The sequence below is a fragment of the Nelumbo lutea genome, chromosome 1 (assembly GCF_056320005.1).
Source record: "Nelumbo lutea isolate HS-2025 chromosome 1, American lotus-T2T, whole genome shotgun sequence".
Taxonomy (NCBI): Eukaryota; Viridiplantae; Streptophyta; class Magnoliopsida; order Proteales; family Nelumbonaceae; genus Nelumbo; species Nelumbo lutea.
Genome location: NC_142684.1, coordinates 181,213,309 through 181,233,445, shown reverse-complemented (window position 1 = coordinate 181,233,445; position 20,137 = coordinate 181,213,309). Strand labels below are relative to the sequence as shown.

Below are 20,137 nucleotides of genomic sequence, written 5' to 3'. Positions count from 1 at the left end.
GAAGGCTGGTAAACCCTCAAGAAAGATTCTTACAAAACAGCCTAGAACAAATCCTCCCTATTTACTCCCTGTTTTGCTAAAACATCAGCCATTCCATTTGCTGGTCTTCTAGTCCACCTAACCTGCACAAGCTCCTTGTTTGCAGTTAACCTATTACCAACTTGGAGTCTCCTTCCACTTCTAACTGTTGCAGTCTCCATTGTTTAGCTAATTTGAGGCCTTGGAGTAAAGCCAACACTTCTGCCCTTAGAGAATTTCCTACCCCAATTGGGCCCAAGAAAAGGGCCAGCACTCTTCCTTCCTCATCTGTAAAAACAACCCCAATTCCTGAAGGACCTGGGTTACCTGCAGAGCTCCCATCAAAGTTCAATTTCACCCTAAAATGTAAAGGAGGTGACCAAGTTTCTTGAACAGAGGGAGATGAAGAGGAGGAAACAGCTATTGCACTCCAGCCTCTAAGAAAGTCATCTGAAGAGAAGTCCATGAAGAATCTAGAGATTTCACACCCTCAAAAATATTGAAGTCCACCTGTAACCTAGCTGTCACCCTCCCCCTTCCCCCCAAATAGTTTTCAACCCCAAGCAATCCCCTAAAACCATTCCAAAATGTTCCTAGCCAAACCTAATTTATCGAATTTCCATGTTTTTCTCTCTCTAGAAATTTCTGCTTTTTGCAGGCATTTCCGATTTAAATGGTTCTATGTCAAAGTGCACATCCCTAATCACCTCTATCACCATCAGTAGACTATGTCAGACCCACTGCCACCCTTCAGACCTAATGATTATCAAGAAAATGGTAATTTCCAGTTGGCTAGCCCAAGATCATACAACTGCATCAATAGTTGAAACTTCAATGATACAACCAGATCAATGCTCGTGGCACTCCTCACCCCCTCCAAGACCCATCCTAGATGACCTGGAATAGCTTAGATTACAAAGAATTTGGCACCCAAATTGGAAGAAACCTTTAAATAGGAAGTTAAGAGAATAATTAGAATGGACAAGTAGAAAACCACAAGGCGGCAAGGAGATATAGTTCAGTTTTGGGATTTTACAAGGTTTCTCAGAACATCATTGAAGTTGATCACAAGTTTGTTTAGACTCGTGATAATTTCCAGCCTGTTCATCATTACATTTGGATTTTCTTTTCTTTGGCTCTGTTTGGTTCCAGGTGGCCATCCCCAACTGATATAGGCAGGCCCCTTTAGGCCCTCTTTCTTCTCTTCCGCCCAAAGAAGAGTGAAAAACATGTGCAGATGTATCAAAGCAATTTCTATAAATTTCTTTAGTTCATGTTGGAAGAAAGAAATGTGTGGAGGTATGTATTATATATTATGTATAGATTATATAAAGATGTAGAGGTATGTGAAAAGAGACAGTAGCTCTACAATGTACCACTATCTACACTAAAAATGACATGCCAATTGAAAAAAAAGTCCCTCTACAAAAATCCTTAAAATTCCCGAGGACAAAAGACCAACCCATTAGTAAGCTGCTGGTATCAGATCATGATTGGAGAAAAGGTTCTCCTTGACTTCAAAACTCCCGTGGCTCCTTTATTTGCAGATGCACAAACAAATTTTTGAAGGAGCCAGAGACCATAAAAGATAACCTCAAGACCCCAAAGACAAGGCCAGATTAAATTGATTACAGTGAGAATGATTCATTGGATACAAATTACAGATTAAGGAAGAATTTAGAATTTTCAATGGGGATGATGTCATAAGGGGCTGGTAGTCATCAACAATAAGAATTATAGCACATATTTCTGAGATGCCGCCTCAGCCTAATAGCATGAACTCTTATTTTTATTTTTAATAAGGTAGCCTAATAGCATGAACCTTGATGTATGCAGCTTTGGCAATCCAGCAAGATCAAGCACAAGGGGGATCTTTCCAGAATCATGCAGGAAACATTCATTTATTTTGTGCAGGTCCTATTGGCTTTGGTAACTCTATTCACGCTGAGTTTCTATCATTGGTAGTTGGTACAAGAGATGGAAATTGAGGGAGACCTCCAAATGGATGATTGTGATCATTAGGGTCCTTTATCGAACATAGACCATCTAAAAGAAGCTTCTTGTCATGCAGTACAAATAATTCATTCAGCTGGATCCAAAGATCTTCTAGCTAATCAACAACACCTCATAGGAGAAGAAAAACAAAGAGAATTTCTATATTTTTGGGGCTTTCCCTTGGATAGACAAATTCTGATAATGCTTTATTGGGAGATGCTACTTGCTAGGTTTTACTAGCTATATTAATCTAGCTTAAATTCTTATTCATCTATTATTGGTTGACTAAAAACATCAGAGGGTATAGTCAATAGGGGAGCAAACATATCTTTCAATCTTCTCACCCCAAGTAGCATGGAGCTTCCCATCCAAAGGTGTTCAGACTGAGTAGTTTTGGAGTTGGAGAAAATGGAGTTCCAAAGTTGGATCTTCAGTTTACTGATGGCATAACTATTCTCTCCAAGGATTAAGGACCAGCCAGATAGCCAGGATCAGAATTGGGTAATGGTCTTTCCCACCAAGGAGTAGAAGAGGTGAAACCAACATCCGTCAAATAAATTATTGGAAGGGATCTCTAACCTCAAGATGCCTTAGGTAAAGTAGTCTGCCAAGGATTAAGAAAGTTGCTAGGTTGTATCTTACCTCAATAAGCAATAAACCATTTATACCTCAAGTGGCAGTGAGTTTTGCACATATTAAATATATATATATATATATAAATATTAGCATAGAAAAGTATCTTTAGGACATACCGACATATCACCTTGATCGTGTCCTCTTTTACCAATCTTCTAATTTATTTCTTCTCAGTTTTCAAATCTCTCGTGCAGGTGACCAAAAGTTAAAAGGAGTAAGTGGAACTTTCTAATAGGAACCAGGAAACACTAAAAATGATTTATCTTATAAATTGGAAAATTGTGTGCAAAGGAAAATAAGAGGGTTGTTCAGTGATCGGGAGGCCACACAGTGTTTTAAAAGGTGTGCCCAGGTGCATTATACCCAGCCACAGACCCTTTCAAAGACCCTCCTGGTGTACTGCACTTTGCAGCTTAGCCAAAGTGTGTACCTTTGATAAGTAGGCTTTTTTCATTACCATTTATATGTTCATATGTGTTTTTCCCCTTTATAATGGTCTATTAACTTCAAAATTACCTTTTTATCGGTGCTTGTGCACTAATGATGGTCTACTAACTTTTAAAATAAATAACAAACCAGGACCCTTCAAATACATGAAGCCTTTTTTGTGGTGGAAAGGATCAAGCCCTTTTTGTTCTTGGTTCCCTCTAGCTCAATCTCCGGGCTCGATTGGAACTTGGGATTTAGCAGGGGTCTCAGAGACTCTGAACTAAATAATGTCTTGGCCAGCCTTCATCTTCTAGAAGGGGTTTTCGTGTACCCCTCCAAGCTGGATAGCTAAATCTGGACTCTTTCTTTCTCTGGCTCCTTCTCTTGTGCTTCTTTCTTTTCTGCTTTAATCCAACCACTTGAAAGTATCAGGCTGCCCTTTCTGGTTATGGAGGTTTGTAACAAGCCTATTCCTCCTAATGTTGGTGGTTTGTGTTGGGAAGCTCTTCTAGAAGGAATTAACACCTATGATTTACTAAGAGACGTGATTGGTGCCATTTCCCTCATTGGTGCATTCTCTATAAGGCTAATGGTGAGACCTGCTATCACTTATTATCTCTTGCCCTTTTGTTTCTGTTATTTGGGAACCAATTCTCTCTTTGTTTGGGTGCAGGTACAACCCCCTGACAAATGTTCTTATGGAGGTGGACAAGAACAACTATTTTCTGGATGGTTTGGGAAGAAAGGAATCTAAGAGTCTTCTCAGATAAAGAGAGAAGTAGAGACGAACTCATCAAAACCATTACTGTCAGGGTAGTCCACTAGGTGAAGTCCTGAGCTGTTTTGAGGACATTCCTATGGTTGATTTGCTTAGAAAGTGGAAGGGAGTGTCTGGTTCTGCACCTTCTAAAAAAGTCGTCAAACCTTCTTGATCCCCGCCAAATTGTGGTTTCATCAAGTTTAACTTTGATGGTAGTAGTGAAGGGAACCCAGGTCTTTCAGGCATTGGAGGTGTGTTTTGAAATAAGGAGAGAAGAATCATTGCTTTCTATTTAGATCCAATTGTTTTGGTGATTCTTTGACTGAAATCGTGGTTGTGATGGAAGGTGCGCAAAGGGCAAAGGAATTAAACATTAGGAGGCTTAATCCATATTAGGGTGATACATTGGCTGAAAATTTTGGCACTGTTTGCAGATTTCTCAGTAGATGAGATGTTAAAAAGCTGGAAGGAAATTGCAGAATTAGCTTCAGCTAAGAAGGCATCAAATTCTTGCTGGAGTCCACCTAACGGCTTTATTAAACTGAACTTTGATGGCAGCAGTTGAGTAATCCAGGAGGACCAGGACCATCGGGAATAGGGGGAGCAATAAGAGATGAACATGGAAATCTGTTAGCTAGGTTTTCAGGACCAATTGGGGAAGGAGATTCTTTGAGGGCTGAGATACTTGCAGCTCTTGAAGGGGTACGAAGAGTCGAGGAGATGCAAATTAGTAAGCTGATCATCGAAGGAGACTCTGAAGTTGTGGTGAACTGGTTAAAAGAGGATAACTCAAGGATATGGAATTACAGCGATGAAAAAAGAAAATTTAAGTGGCTGGCTAAGGATATTGAAATTCAGTACAAATGGGTAAAGAGAAGTGTAAACTCACTGGCAGATGGTTTAGCTAGGCAAAGGGTGAACAAAAACTCTTTATTTTGGGCTTTATTGTAATTGTATTTGGTGCCCTTTGATTGTTCTAGCCCCCTTGCTTTGTAATTTTCTTAATATTAATTAATGCATTTCACAGTTATTGATAAAAAAAAATAAACATTAGGAGGCTGATCAACTAAGGTGATTCAAAGCTAGTAGTGTGATGGCTGCTAAAGGAGGTTGGTTGGTGGAACTATGTTAATGAGAAAAGAAGGTTTAAGTGGGTGACACAAGGCATGGAAGTTAAGTTTCAGTGGGTGAAAAGATATGTTAATTATTTTGCTGATGCTTCAGAAAAACAAGGGGTGGGAAGATATCAACTTTTCCGGGCTTTGTTGTAAACTGTAATCAATGCAATTAGTGTTAACCCCAAGGGAGTTAAGAGAGTTTACCTCTCTTATCGGTATTCTCTTGTACCTCTTTGCTGATTTTAATTACCTCTTTGCTGATTTTAATGAATTGATGCAGTTATTGATCCCAAAAAAAAGGATCTCAGATAGCAACGTTTCCACTAAAGAAGAAACAAAAAAAAAAATACAATTGATCTCTAAGCATCTGCCTTGAAATGGAATGAACTACGACCAAGATCATAAAATGGCTCCCTAAGAGTAAAAAATTCAGGTCAATGGCACTGCCTTCAAACTCCTGGCATGGGCTTGTTTCGACTTGCTTCAAGGGGTCTTGAAGAGGATTTTTTTTTCTCTTTTTTATATGGGCATGGCCATGAAGAGATTTCAGCATAAGGGACAAGGTCCACCACTGATTCTCTCTTGGGAAAGCCTAACAGGGCAGTGATCAGAAGTGGGTCTGGGTAATGCTCTAGCTACCATTCCTCTCCACCCACCTTCCCAACTTGAGGAAATCAAAAAACCTATCCAGTTTAGAGCACACAGTTTATGGCTTAGAAGTTGGACCAAGTAAATCTAGCTTGCAACAAAGGGAGGTCCCTCAACTCATACGATTCCACAAACAGATTGAACTTTCTCATCCTAGTAGTGATATTGTGGTTAGGATTGTTTGTCTCATGAGAGAACCCAATCACAATAATATCTCCCCCTAAGCACAAAGCTCCCCCCCCCCCAAATAAACCCCTTGTGGCTGCTAATTCCTCCCACAATTCATTCCAATTCTCTTAATTTAAAACAATAAAAGAAAGGCATCACATCATTCATAAAGTTAAAATATCTTACATAATATAAAGTTCTATAAATGAAAGCAACTAAAGTGAAACACATAAACCAAATGCAAAGTTTCAACTGGAATTCAACATTTTCAAAATCAAACAGGACATGGAACTAGAAAGGGGCACAGTTGCAACTCTCCTCGGTTAAACCAAGTTGGTCAACCTTGGAACCACTTGAATCCAATTTTCAACGAACCAGATTATGATCTTATTTTGGTTCAGCCAGCTAATCTGGTCCATTTTCCACAATGTTATTGAAGCTCTAATTATATGTTTTTTGTCTTAAGATAGTTAAGCCATACAGAAAATGAGACAACTTATTTAAATCCTGAACTTGGAAAAGTCAATGAGTTAAGACAAACCTGCATCCAAAGCTCTGATTGCCCACCCTCACGGGATCCAACAACAGTTGGCACCATTCCTCCTGCAACTGGTGCAGAAGGGACCTTTCCACGTAGTACAGGGATAGAAGATGTTGGGGCACCCCAGTAGTCCATTCCAATATTTAAGTTTGTAGCCGGACCAGCAACCATTCCAGGTGCTCCTGCTGGTATTGGCATTATGGCCACTGCTGGATTTAACATTGCACTTGGTGGAGTACGAGGTACTCCATTGAGAGGACCACGTGCTGCATTGCCATTCTGAGATGCCTCACCTGTGACCCCTATATATTGTAATATTTTCTATATTCTCATTAATAATAGCATTGGCTGTTAAAATGTTTCCCACAGTGAAAGGAACAATAACTCTACCTTCCATAGAATCTTGTTCACTGGCTTTCTGTTGTGAATCCTGCACACAAGCAATAAATTTATAGATATGATACATCGATGCCAAGGAGGAAAGTATAAGCAATTGCATCAAATAAATGGAGGGTGAGGAAAATGTTATCCACCATAATTATAGGATACTCATGAATCATCTACTGATTGATGTAGACTTTTCAAGCCTTTGGCTTTTATTGTTGGGGAGAGGGGGTGTTGATGGCAAGAATGCTGTAGCTGCACAGTTTTATTCATTTTCGTCTTGGCCAGATATCTAATATTGCTCATCAATTTGACTTGCAGCAAGTCCAGGATTGCCCAATCAATAGTGTAAGTGTATTTAGTGTGGCTGAAGCAGGACAACAATGGAGGGTAGTCGAGCTACTTAAAAAGCTTAAGGATCAAACCCATGCATTAATGTAAAATGGTCCTAGCAGAAAATATAGCAAACAGCTAACAGCAAAAGAAAATAATAAATAGAGCTAATACAAATAGTTATGTAACTGGTAATGGCTTAAATCAAACAATATACCACCAATTAAGACATTTGGTGCTGGTATTTAACCTGGCATGTGACTGAATTTTATATGACAACACTGCTTAAACAGGTCAAACTTTATTTGATTGTTGCAGCACTAAATAACAATGTTGTTTGATGACAAATAAAGAGCCTTAAAAAGCTGATAAAATAAAAGAGGTGTCCCAACCTTAACTAGAAGAATCAGTGTATTGTCCTTTTCTAAAAATGTTTTCAGCTGGACAGGCTAGTACATGTATTTAAAGATTCCCAGTAATAATGGAAGCAAATAAAGAAATAAACACCTAACCTATGTATGACTTCCTATGCAAGATTTCTCCTTAAAATATAACTCCTAAAACTACATTGATTTACTCACTCTAGGAAATAAAATAAAAGGTTCGCAAAGCTTCTTAGTTCTTAATAATTCCTATCCCCAAAAAGAAAAGGAAGCTATCTGCGACAATTTAATATGCATGTGAACCCCAGGCTGACTAATACCAAGTAATTCCATTCAAGAAAGGATTACATTCTATCACTTTCCATGTGGGACGCATGCACAAATCAGAAGGCCACAAAGAGGCAATATATATTGTGGTTGTACTTGCTGGCCCAACCAATGAACTACAAATAGTACTAGGAATATCCACTGCAAACTCTTGGGATGTCTTCAACAATGATACTCCTGCATTAGACATGGCCTTCTTGGAAAAACTGATTTAAACAATCCCTCTGGCGGCATACATAATAGGAAATATACCGGTATTTAAAAGGAAAAGGCATGAAGAGGCCAAGATCACAATTCCTTTGTGAAAACATCATACTCTTAAAATTAAGCATATAGGAGCACACTTTTATGAGAAACAGAAATTAACTTTTTTGGTAATGATGTGTTAAGGAAAATAAATACAACCATAATGTGCCATACACCCCTTGTACGCATCTACCCTCAACTTGCTGTCATAATAAATTTACAAGTACCCCCTTGAGGGATTAAACCCCAATATGTCTAAATCTCTTTACCCTTGCTTTGGCCAGTCCATCAGCAAGACTTTTGGCAGAGTTTGGTGTCAAATTGTAGCTAGTACCCAGCTCCAATGCCAACTCATTGATCTCCAAAATGTATCTATACTTCCATGGCCCTGCAATACTGTTTCTAATCCATCTCTGATCACATTGGGTCTCCTTCAGTCAATAAATGTCTCAAGTTTAGGGATTTTTCCATCCCTAATCCATATAGTACTTCCCAAAATTCTGCCCAAACAGAATATCTAATGTCAACAAGTCAACAACAGCTTAGGGACCTGCTTAGGGACCTAGATTCCCTAAGCTGCATCTGTCAAAGCTATCTTGATTGTATTTTGGATAGGGGGCTCCATGGTATGGAAGGGATAATTTTAGCCAAAGAAGACAACACCACAAATTATCAATTTCTGATAGTAGGACTTAAGTGTTATTAAGTTAGGAGCAGATGTCCTTATTTGAGTGTCCATATGGATTACGTATGGATTATTTTTATCATTAAAAAAACAAAGGTTTCCTATTGTGTTACCCTAAGCTCTTTCCTCCCTTTTTCTTCTAAAAGGTGCAACCTTTCTTCTCTATTTCAAATCTGAACCTCTTTCTCTCATAATTCAAATTCTTAATTTCCCCTTTCTTGATCAGCAGCTGTAAAATTTTATTGATATATCAGAATCATAATTATGGATACAACAAATCTTGCATCCCCCTAAATCAGCTGGATAACACCCAAACCCAAACAACATTTTTACAGTGGTACCTAAAACAACACGATTCTTAAATTTCCCCTTCTTCATCCATCATGTTCATCCTAGTAGGACTTTTCACCCTCTGTCCTACATCATATGTACTTAGGACTGGGAAGTATTGAGTCAACATTTCCCCACCTAAGCTTTTTGTAGTTTCAGGTTTCAGTCTGAATATCCAAAAAATAATAGAAATAATTGAATTATAAATATCCCAAGCTAAGCAGTATGTTAATAAAGAAAGTGACTAATCCATGAAAAATTTTATAAGGTACACAATTATATTGTATAGAGCATTATGTTGTATTTCAATTTTAGAATTGGTACACATTTATAGTGCATAGACAATAGAGCATTTCTCCTAATCAAGCAAGCTCAAACCTGACCATCAAGAGAAAACAAGCATGCAGAATAAAAAAGCCGAGGCTTACTTATACATACATTCTGAGAGTTGGCATCACTTCCTTCACTTGAACCATCACTTGCACTCTCAGCACTGAAGACAATGTTTAATTTCAATATCAGTTCTAGTTGTCAGTGTTAGCAAGACTTGGCAGCTTTAAGTTTCCTTGTTGTGAAAATAACCCACTTGGCATATCCAACATACCTTTGGGAAAAGACCCCATTTGCAGATGCTCCCGCTGTTTTACTTAGATCATTGTTCTTTCCTGTAATCACATTCAAACTCCCTAAACTTTCCTTTGATCTTTTGAGTGAACTTCTTTCCTTACCATCTGAAGACTTACCATCAGCCTCTGCCCCACCAGGGGCAGTTCCCTAAAAGATATTTCATGTATTATTTCTCACTTTTGTTCATATAGAAAGAGGTCTACTAATAACACAGCGGTTTGGATTACTCACAGAAGCATCAGCATTGCCATTTGGAGAAGGCATTGCATAAGGAGCAAATGGATGAGAACCCTGTTCAATATTATCACATGAGACAAAAAGTAAGTAGAGACCAATATAATGGAGAAGGCTCAATAATGAAATTTGAGAACCACAGGACTCTAATAAAATACCGGAGGAATGGATGGATGAGCATATAACCCGCCATGGGGATACATTGCAACATATGGAGGTGGTGGGGTCCCATATGGAGGCATAAGGTGCTGCCAGAAAGAAGAGGAAAAAAACAGTTAAATAGAAAAATTGCAAGGTTAAAGCAATGAAGAAGATGAACCCAAATAATTATCATTCTCTTTTTTTATTGATAACCATAAAATTCATTAAATCAGACAAAAATAAGATACAGTTACATCAAAGTATAGCAATCATTGTGAGATAAACCCTCTTATCTTTTTTTTTTTTTATAAAAAGATAAACCCTCTTATCTCTCCCCCAAAATCCCTTCTTTTCCTTACAATTGTGCCAAAAAAATGGCCTCTCCCTACTGTTTAGCAAGTGTGCCAGCCATAGTGTTTGTACTCCTCTTAATCCAATGTAGTCTCACTTCCATTTTCTTATGGGAAAATGTAACTTTCATTAATAATAATGGATAAAAATTACATCTGCCACCATCCAAGGGCTGGATGGAGAACACTTTGATACAAATTGTCTCACTTCCATATCTTTCATCAACCATCTATACTTCTTTAACTCATTCTTACAAATACACATCTTTGCTTCCTTACTTTGCAGCCACCCCACCACCAATTTAAAATCACCATTCTTCTCAAATGCAATACAATCAAATTTTCAAAGTTCCAAACAAGGCCAACCTCCATCGCAATCTTCTTCCCATCTCTAGGAAACTAATATCATGGTAAACTACATGAAAACACAAACAATCATGCAGAAGAAAGGGAGGAGAGAGAGAGAGAGAGAGAGATGTTTATGGTGAAGAAGACTTATTTAGAATCTCAGAATTCCCACAAGCTCTCAGTGTAAAATATCATCACCACTCCCACTTCTAACAGTGATGATTGATGAGCCAGTAGTTAAAAAATACCAAAGACCTGGCCTATATGTAGTATCAAAAAGGGGAAAGAACATAGTGCCCAGTGAGGTGGTGAGGGTTGGGGCTGGCCCAGATTTTTTTGGGGTTTCTCATAAGGTCTTTCCCGTGGTTGGCCTTTGTGGTCTGCTTTTGTTTTTCACTTTGTTGTAAGGTCAAAGTGTTTTTGGCTCTTGCAGTGTGTGGCCCAGCTGTGGTTTTGGGGTTACTCCTTTTACTTGTATTTTCTTGCTCTTTCTCTTATTTAATTGAATCCTTACCTTACCTTTTCAAAAAAAAAAAAGAACATAGTGCCTAATTAGCAAACCACTTCCTAATGTCATCCACATTCTACAACAACCTTACCAATGACAGGTAAACACATGCTTCTATGACTGTAAGATTTGTAAGTAGGTTAAGTGTTTTTACCTCTCCCTTTATACTGTATCTCTCTTTTATATATTTTTAATAAAAGTTACTGTTATTGGTCAAAAAAAAAAAAACATTTGTAAGTAGAGAATCATTTAACAAATGTTGTAATTTGTAAAATGTATGAGATGAACTGATCCATGCCCAGTGTATAAGGTGTATAAGGTGTCAACTATAAAAGAGGAGTTCGAAGAAATATTTAAAGTAAAACAAAGATAATAGAGAGAAGGAGGGGGGATCAGTCAATGGGATGGCTGATGTTTTTGCAAAATGGGGGGTGCATAATGAGAGAAATACAACCACGACAGAATATAAGTTTCAAAATCAAGAAAAAATAAAGGATAAAACATGCCAGCAAAACAATAGGGATATGTGTGTATAAGGTGTCAACTATAAAAGAGGAGTTCGAAGAAATATTTAAAGTAAAGCAAAGATAATAGAGAGAAGGAGAGGGGATCAGTTAATGGGATGGCTGATGTTTTTGCAAAATGGGGGGTGCATAAATCTGAATTATTCTGAGCTCATTTGTAATATTGTCTCCAGTTGGGGCTGCATCTCGTGCCTCTTCTGGTTGTAATCTGTAATCATGTGATATTTTTACGTTACAATAAAATTTCTATCATTCATAAAAAAAAAATAATAATAGAGAGAAGGAGAGAGAGAGAGAGAGCAGTTGTAGATGTATAGACCCCCCCCTACGTGAGAGTAGTTAAAGCTCAGCACAACTCTAGTCAACAGTTTCTTATTTAACAAATCTTGATGACTTATGATAGCCAACCTACCTCTTTGTGGGACTGTGCAGACACCTATAGAATTCCAGAAAAATAGCCAACAATAACCAGACTCTAAGGGGTCATTTGATAAAAGCTGAAGATGCTGAATTGAAAAGCTTATTGCTTTGTCATATTAAGTTTTTAAGGAGTGAGAAAGCTGGTTGTAGAGGACGACTCCAAGAGCAGCAAATGGTTTTGCAGATCAGCTAGAGAAGCAAGGGGTTAACAGGGAATATTGTTTTTGGGCTCAGTTGTAAGGCTGAAAGGCAAAGTTAATGGGTGGAAAAGTTTTAAATGCTAGTGGGGTAGCCAAGGCTACTCAGATTCTGTACTATTTCTCATCTTAATTTTCTTAATGAAATTACCATTACTGATAAAAAAAAAAGTTTTTTAGGGGGTCGTGAGCTCCTTAATTGCTGAGATTTGTGTTGAATTGATTACTATGCCCCAGTGTTTTAAAAGTGCAAGGCGCAAAAAAGCGCAAGGGCCATTTTGCGCCTGAGGCACAAGGCAAGGCGCACGCCTTTTTGAGACAAGGCACACAATTTAAAAAAAAAAACCAAAAAAATCAAAAAAAAATCAAAAAATTATAAAACATAATATTAATAAAAATATTAACTTAGGCGCCTACCCTAAAATGCGTCTCGCTTGAGCGCCTAGGCGCGCCTTTTAAATCACTGCTTGCCCTGAAAATTTTAATATTCAATTATTTGCCAAAATGCCAACTAAAAGACAAAGCAATAAGTCTTTTAGTTCAGCAACTACAGCTGTTATCAAACGGACCTTAAGACCCATACCTGACTACCAAGCCTCAGTTCAGAAAACCTAGTTAACTAGCTATCAAGAGAACTGTTCCACAAAACTAAATCGTCCTGTTATCTATATTTTCAATTTACCAAGAAAGTATTAATTACAAACTTCCTGCAGGAACCAGGGGAAGAGAAAAGAGATCATAGTCAACTGGGAGGTGGTTACTAAAAGTAATAATGTTGGTGGGTTAGGCACAGGAAATATTCAAAAGAGAAATGAGGCTCTATAGGGGAAAGAGATTGACATTTGATAGGGATAAGTTTGGAGCCAAGATGATTTGCAGCATTCATGGGCTAGCAGTTGATGGCTGGGATGCAGGAGTTTTGGCTAGGGCCTAGGGCTAGAAAAGCTTCTCCTTGAAAACCTATTTATGTCATTCTTCCGCCCTTCTTGCCTTTTATCAGGTATGACCAAGGTTTAAAATATCGACACAGGCCGATACGCCGGTAGGGGCATATCAGCCTGTATTGAAGCTCGCTCTCCCCTTTTTTTCTTTGAAACTGGTTCAGAGGGATCAGTCTAAGGCTGGTCTACCTCCTAAACTAGGTCAAACCCCAATAGAACCCCTGTAGGGGCGTATCGCTAAGCCACTGATGCAATACAATACGAGGTGTATCATACCAAAATTTTGAACCTTGGGTATGACCTGTGCTCTAGAAACCTTGTAAAATTATGGAAACATTTTTTTTATCAATAACAGAAACTTTTATTAAGAAGATGAGAGAAAAATACAACAGAAAGGGAGGGGTAAAATCTCTCAACCCTCCCTAAAAGTAGATATCAAATTACAACAATGCCCAAAAGAAACTAGCACTTCCCACCCCTTGTTTGGCCAAAGAGTGTACTGGAGAATTAGCACTCATCTTGGACCACTGAACCTGAATTTGCATGTTTTGAGTAAGCTGGTTAATTCTTTTTTTCATTTGAGAACTTCCAGACTGAAATCTTCCTTCTGCATCCACTTAATAGCCAACCTAGAGTTGCCTTCCACCAGCAGTTTTCTAATATTCAGCTGCTGGGCTCTTTTATTCCCTTCCAGAACTGCCAAAATTTCAGCTCTCAAAGAATCCCCCCAACCTATAGGGCCTGAAAACATGGCAATAATTTGACCTTCTTCATCCCTGAACACTCCACCTATACCTGAAGGGCCTGGGTTAACTTCGCTGCTGCCATCAAAGTTCAATTTAGTGAACCCCAAACTTGGAGGAGTGCAAGCTGGAATAGGGGAAGTAATCAAGGGAGCAGACCAAGCTATCTTTCCAATTTCTGATAATATCTCCGGCCGAATAACCTTCAAAGAGCTTCATAGTCTTGACCCAATGAACCACCTTAACATAGATTAAATCAATGATGGCTTTGTTATTTTTTTCTTTTTCATGGAAAGTTCGTTGATTTCTTTTCTCCCACAATGTCCAGCATACAGCTGCTCCAACACATCTTCACAAAATTTTACCTCTATTTTTTAAACCCCTCACTAAAGTAGAGTTAAACAAGCCGTGCACACTTGGAGGGGAGGGCCACCTGCAACCAAAAAGAGAGAAAAACCAAAACCAGATTTCTGATACAAAAGGACAGGAAACTAATAAGGGATAACGGCTCTCACCATTATTCTTACATAAGATGCACCAGTGCAGGGATAAACACCAATTAGGCCTTTTCTTTTGAAGTAAGTTACAAGTATAACACTTTTCTAAGATAGCTTCCCAGCAGAAAGCACCTACTCTAGGAAGAATTGGTCTCCCCCAAACTTCCAAGACTAGGAAAGGAAAACCAAGGGCCGAATGGGATTGGGTTAATTCTTTGAAAAAAGAAGAGCAAGAAAAGATACCCGAAGGAGTAGGAACCCAAATCCTACTATCCAATCTAGAGGGGTCAATAACTACCTCATCCAGAATCTTAAGCAAATTAGAAAAGGAGTCCAATTCAGAGTCTCTAAGAGCCCTTCTAAAACCCAAATTCCAATCAAAAGCAGAATTATAAAAAAGTTAGGAAGGTGGCTACATGCTCATTTTTAAACCTTGAGAGAATACTAGCCTCTGGTCTACGGCCTTTTAGATTTGAGAATATGTGGTTAACTCACCCGAATTTGGTGCACTTGATTGGGGAATGGCGGAGAGAAGATTTAAGAGGGGTGAAGTGGAAGGGAGTTGGGCAGCACACTGGAGGGGTTTGGTGGCTAGAGCTCTGCCCAGAGTTACCTCGGATCATTGCCCTATAAAGCTAGGCCAAGAGACCTTTGGGATTGGACCTAAACCCTTTAGATTTTTTTTTATCAATAACTGTGAAATGTAGTAATTAATATTAAGAAAAATTACAAGGCAAAGGGGCTAAACAATCTTAGCTCCCTATAACAGTCTATGAGTAGCAAATACAATTACAATAAAGCCCAAAACAAAGAGTTCCTATTAACCCCTTGCCTAGCTAAACCATCTGCCAGTGAGTTTGCACTTCTCTTAACCCATTTGTACTGAATTTCAACATCCTTAGCCAGCCACTTAAATTTTCTTTTTCCATTGTTGTTCTTCCATATCCTCGAGTATCCTCTTTAACTAGTTCACCACCACTTCAAAATCTCCTTCAATGATCAGCTTACTAATTTGCAGCTCCTTGGCTCTTTGTAACCCTTCAAGGGCTGCAAGAATCTCAGCCCTCAAGGAGCCTCCTTCCCCAATTGATCCTGAAAACATAGCTAACAGATTTCCATGTTCATCTCTTATTGCTCCCCCTATTCCAGATGGACCTGGATTACCCATACTGCTTCCATCAAAATTCAGTTTAATAAAGCCGTTAGGTGGAGGACTCCAACAAGAAAGTGATGCCTTCTTAGCTGAAGCTAATTCTGCAATTTCCTTCCAGTTTTTACCATCTCATCTACTGAGAAATCTGCAAACAAAGCCAAAGTTTTCAGCCAATGTATCACCCTAATATGGATTACCTCTAAAATTACTTCCAAGGTTCTCTCCTCTTCTGAGAATATTCGTGAGTTCCTCTCCTCCCAAACAGTCTAGCATACTACAGCCCTCATACATCTCCACATAGCCTTGGCCCCTTTTGTTGGCCTACTCGGCATGAACCTGAATAAACTCTACACATTCAAAGGGGGGGGTCCACTTGCACCCAAACAAAGAAGTACACCACTCCCAAATGCTTTTAGTAAACTGACAGGAAATCAATGACTCACCATCAGCTTTGCAGAGAGCACACCAGTGAGGACACAAACAACTATTGGGTCTTTTTCTTTGAAGTAGATCACATGTATTAACTCTTTCCAGACCTAAACCCTTTAGGTTCGAGAACATGTCGTTGACACACCAGGACTTTTTGCATAAAGTGAAGGAGTGGTGGAGAGAAGAGATTAGGGGAGTAAAGTGGAAAGGGGTTAGATTCCACAAGAAATTAAAAAGTCAAAGATCCAAAATAAGAGATTGGAACAGAGAGAAATTTGGGAGATTGGAAGAGTTAAAAGCCAAATTGACAGCCCAAATTGAGGATTTAGATTTCAAGGAACATCAGAGGACCATGAGTGCACAAGAAAGAGAGTTGAGATGGAAGTTGAAGAAAGATTTGGAAGAGGTCCTATTGAAGGAAGAGATATCTTGGAGGCAAAAATCTAGGCATAAATGGATCAAAGAAGGATGGGAATACCAAGTTCTTTCATGCTATGGCCAATGGTAGGAGGAGAAACAATTTTGTGGCCAAGATTGAGGTTGAAGGAGTAGAAATTGAGTCACAAGAAGAGATAGCCAATTGCTTTATAACTCACTTCAAATCCATTTTGAGTAGGCCACTGGAGAGAAGGGTGAGAGTGGAAGGTCTAGATTGGCCAGGTCTATCAGTCATTGAGGCAGCTTGGTTGGAAAGAGACTTTGAAGAGGAAGAGATAAGACAAGTTGTTTTTTCTATGAACAAGTCAAAGGCCCCTGGATCAGATGGTTTTACCATGGCTTTCTATCAGGAGTGTTGGGACATTATTAAAGAAAATTTATTTGAGGTGTTTAGGGAGTTTGAAAGCAACCATGTAATTAGTTGCGGAGTTAATGTCACTTTCTTAGCTCTCATCCCAAAGAGATCAGATGTCAAACACCCTAAAGATTTCAAGCCAATTAGTTTGGTGACTAGCATCTATAAGATTGTGGCAAAAGTGATTCCTTTAAGGATTAAAAAGGTCCTTCAAAGTTTGTCATTACTCAAACTCAAGGAGCTTTTGTCCAAGATAGGCAAATTATAGATCAAATCCTTATAGCAAATGAATGCATGAAGGAAATGAGGAGATCAGGCAATCAAGGTTTTATTTGTAAGCTGGACATTGAAAAGGCCTATGACTCAATGGATTGGGATTTTCGATTAGAAGTGCTAAGGAAATGTGGATTTGGGGATAGATGGTGCAAGTGGGTGAGCGGATGCATAACATCTTGCCAATTTCCAGTTCTAGTTAATGGAGGGGTCAAGGATTTCTTCTCAACATGTAGAGGGCTCAAGCAAGGAGATCCTCTTTCCCCCTTTTTGTTCACACTTGTGGCAGATGTGCTCAGTAGAATGATTTCTAAAGTAGAAAGGGAAAGGCTAATAGGTGGTTGGAGGATAGGCAGGAATAATGTCATGGTGACTCATCTTCAGTTTGTTGAGGATATCATCATCTTTTTTGAAGGAGGAGACTTAAGGAGAGTGAGGAACTTAAAAGATCTTATTAAATCCTTTGACTCTGCTTCAAACCTAATGGTTAACTTTGACAAAAGTTGTGTGGTGGGAATCAATTTGGAAGTTTGGAAGGCAAAGGCTATAGCAAGTTCTCTAGAGTGTTCCATGTCTGATTGGCCTTTAACCTACTTGGGTCTTCCTTTAGGAGCTAACCCCCCCCCCAAAAAAAAACGGTTCTAGTATCCAATTGTGGAAAAGTTTGAAAAGAGGTTGACTTCTTGGAAAAAAAGTTACATTTCGATAGAGGGTAGAGTGACCTTGATTAGGGCGACACTTGCTAGTCTTCCGGTTTATTTTCTTTTTGTATTCAAGATACCCCCAAGGGAAGCCAAGAAGCTAGAAAAGGTGATGAGGGATTTCTTGTGGGAGCCAGGGGAAGAGAAGAAGGATCATTTGATTAGGTGGGAGATAGTCAACAGGAGTAAGGAAGAAGGGGGATTAGGATTGGGAAATCTAGTTCTTAAGAATGAAGCTCTACTAGGGAAGTGGCTTTGGAGATGGTCGTTAGAGAGAGAGAGGTTATGGCACAAGGCGGTGAACATTATTCATGGCTATTTGCAGAATGGTTGGGATGTCGGGGTACCTCGACGGGCGACTCTTGCAACACCCCGGAAGGCTATTCACGGAATTCTACCCCATTTTCTCAATCTGGTCAGATATGATGTTAATTCTAGAAACAATGTTCTTTTTTGGGAAGACATTTGGGTGGGCAACCAACCTCTTAAAGACCTTTTTCCCTCTCTTTACCTCTTTCCCTTTATAAGGAAGAGTCAATTTCTGGTTTTATTTCCTCCCCAGCTTCTTATGTGGCCCTAAACTGGGATTTTGGTTTCCATAGAGGGTTATGTGATGATAAACGTGCTTGTGTTTCAGAACTATTGTCTTCGCTTGAGTCTATTTGTTTAGATCCCCTCAAACCTGACACAAGACTTTGGACCCCTAACCCAAAAGGTTTTTTCACTTGCTCCTCTTTCTTCAAGTTCCTTTGCTCCACTTCTGCACCTCAAAACTTCCCAGTTAAAGAATTTTGGACTAGGCCCATTCCCCCAAAGATTTTTGTCTTTTGTTGGGAAGTTTATTATGGTAGAATTAATACCTTTGAAAATCTACAAAAGAGGAGACCAAATTGGTGTGTTCTTTGTAAATCGTAGAATGAGGACTGTCACCACTTATTGATCTCTTGCTCCTTTGCTACAGCTTTATGGAATTGAATTCTTACATTGTTTGAGTGTAGGTGGAACCTGCCATCTAATACTAGCTTGTTGTTTAGTCCGTCTATTTTTGAATGGCACACAAAATGAGGGAGAATTATGTGGAAGTGCATAAGAGCAGCTTGGTTGTGGACAGTTTGGGAAGAAAATGAACACCAGAATCTCTTGTGAAAAAGAAAGGAACTTCTCAGAAGTTAAAGAATGTATTCTGACAAGGGAAATTCAGTGGCTGAAAACTCTAAAGCTCTTTGATGCATACTCTTTTGATGACTTATGGAGAAGCTGGTTAGCAGTGGCTAATACTTCTACCAGGAAGGACAGACATGGGGTTGAATGGATGCCACCACGGGAGGGGTTTATCAAGCTGAACTTTGACTGAAGTAGCCGAGGAAATTCAAGACCTTCAAGCATAGGAGGAGTGCTTAGAAACAAAGATAGTAGCATTATATCTTTGTACTTGGGTCTTGCGGGTGTGGGAGACTCTTTAAGGGCCGAATTACTTGTTGTACAAGGAATCCAACTTGCAAATCAACTAGGCATAGAGCATCTGATTATTGAAGAGGATTCCTAGGTGATAGTGGGTTGGTTGAAGGATCCGGACACGGTGATTTGGGGTTTAGAGATCTTCTCAAAAGGTTAAATGGTTAACAAGGAATATGACAATCAGAGTTCAGTGGGTAGGCAGATCAGCAAACTCAATGGCTGATTCACTTGCAAAACAAGGGGTTCTCCAGGATACTTTATCTTGGGCTTCTGCGTAATTTCTTCTGTACTTATAATTCTGTAACTAGCTTTAAAGGAAAGGTCACATCTCGTGCCTTTCCATGGGTTGCATGTAACTCTTATTTGCTGATTTAATAAAATTTTACTCATTTATCAAAAAAAAAAAAAACAAGGAAACTACTCTTTCAAAGGAGTGTCTCCCACCCAAACATGTTCCCAAAATTTCACAAAATTACCAGAGCAAATGTCATACCTGATAAAAGGAAGGAAGGATAGCATGAATAGACTTCCAGGGAGAAGCTCTTGTGGCCCTAGATGAAACACCCATATCCCAGCCATCTGTCGCTTGCCCATGAATACTTAGGATTACTTGAGCCCACAGATTATCCCTTTCTTTTGTCAATCTCCATAGCCATTTCCCCAAAAGAGCTTCATTCTTCTTCTGCAAGTTACCCAAACCAAGTCCACCATCACTTTTAGCTTTGGTAACCATATCCCACCTAACTCTATGGTCCCTTTTCTCCTCCCCTGGTTCCCATAGGAAATCCCTCATTAGTTT

General features: G+C 39.1%; 1 protein-coding gene across 14 annotated transcripts in view; it reads right to left on the bottom strand.

Moving 5' to 3' along the window:
• The window catches only part of LOC148879613 (bZIP transcription factor 1-B-like), a 30,450-nt gene that overhangs the window by 3,382 nt on the left and 6,931 nt on the right, over positions 1–20,137 (bottom strand). For 5 of the 14 annotated variants that reach the window (XM_088961191.1, XM_088961192.1, XM_088961193.1 and 2 more), the window contains 6 exons: positions 10,021–10,110; positions 9,860–9,919; positions 9,606–9,775; positions 9,440–9,494; positions 6,704–6,743; positions 6,314–6,606 (listed from right to left, as the gene is read on the bottom strand). In XM_088961191.1, the coding sequence (XP_088817317.1) occupies positions 6,314–6,606; positions 6,704–6,743; positions 9,440–9,494; positions 9,606–9,775; positions 9,860–9,919; positions 10,021–10,110 (708 nt within the window). Of the gene's footprint in view, positions 1–6,313; positions 6,616–6,703; positions 6,744–9,439; positions 9,495–9,605; positions 9,776–9,859; positions 9,920–10,020; positions 10,111–20,137 lie in introns of all 14 variants that reach the window. The other 9 variants (XM_088961197.1, XM_088961196.1, XM_088961199.1 and 6 more) reach the window with 3 other exon arrangements.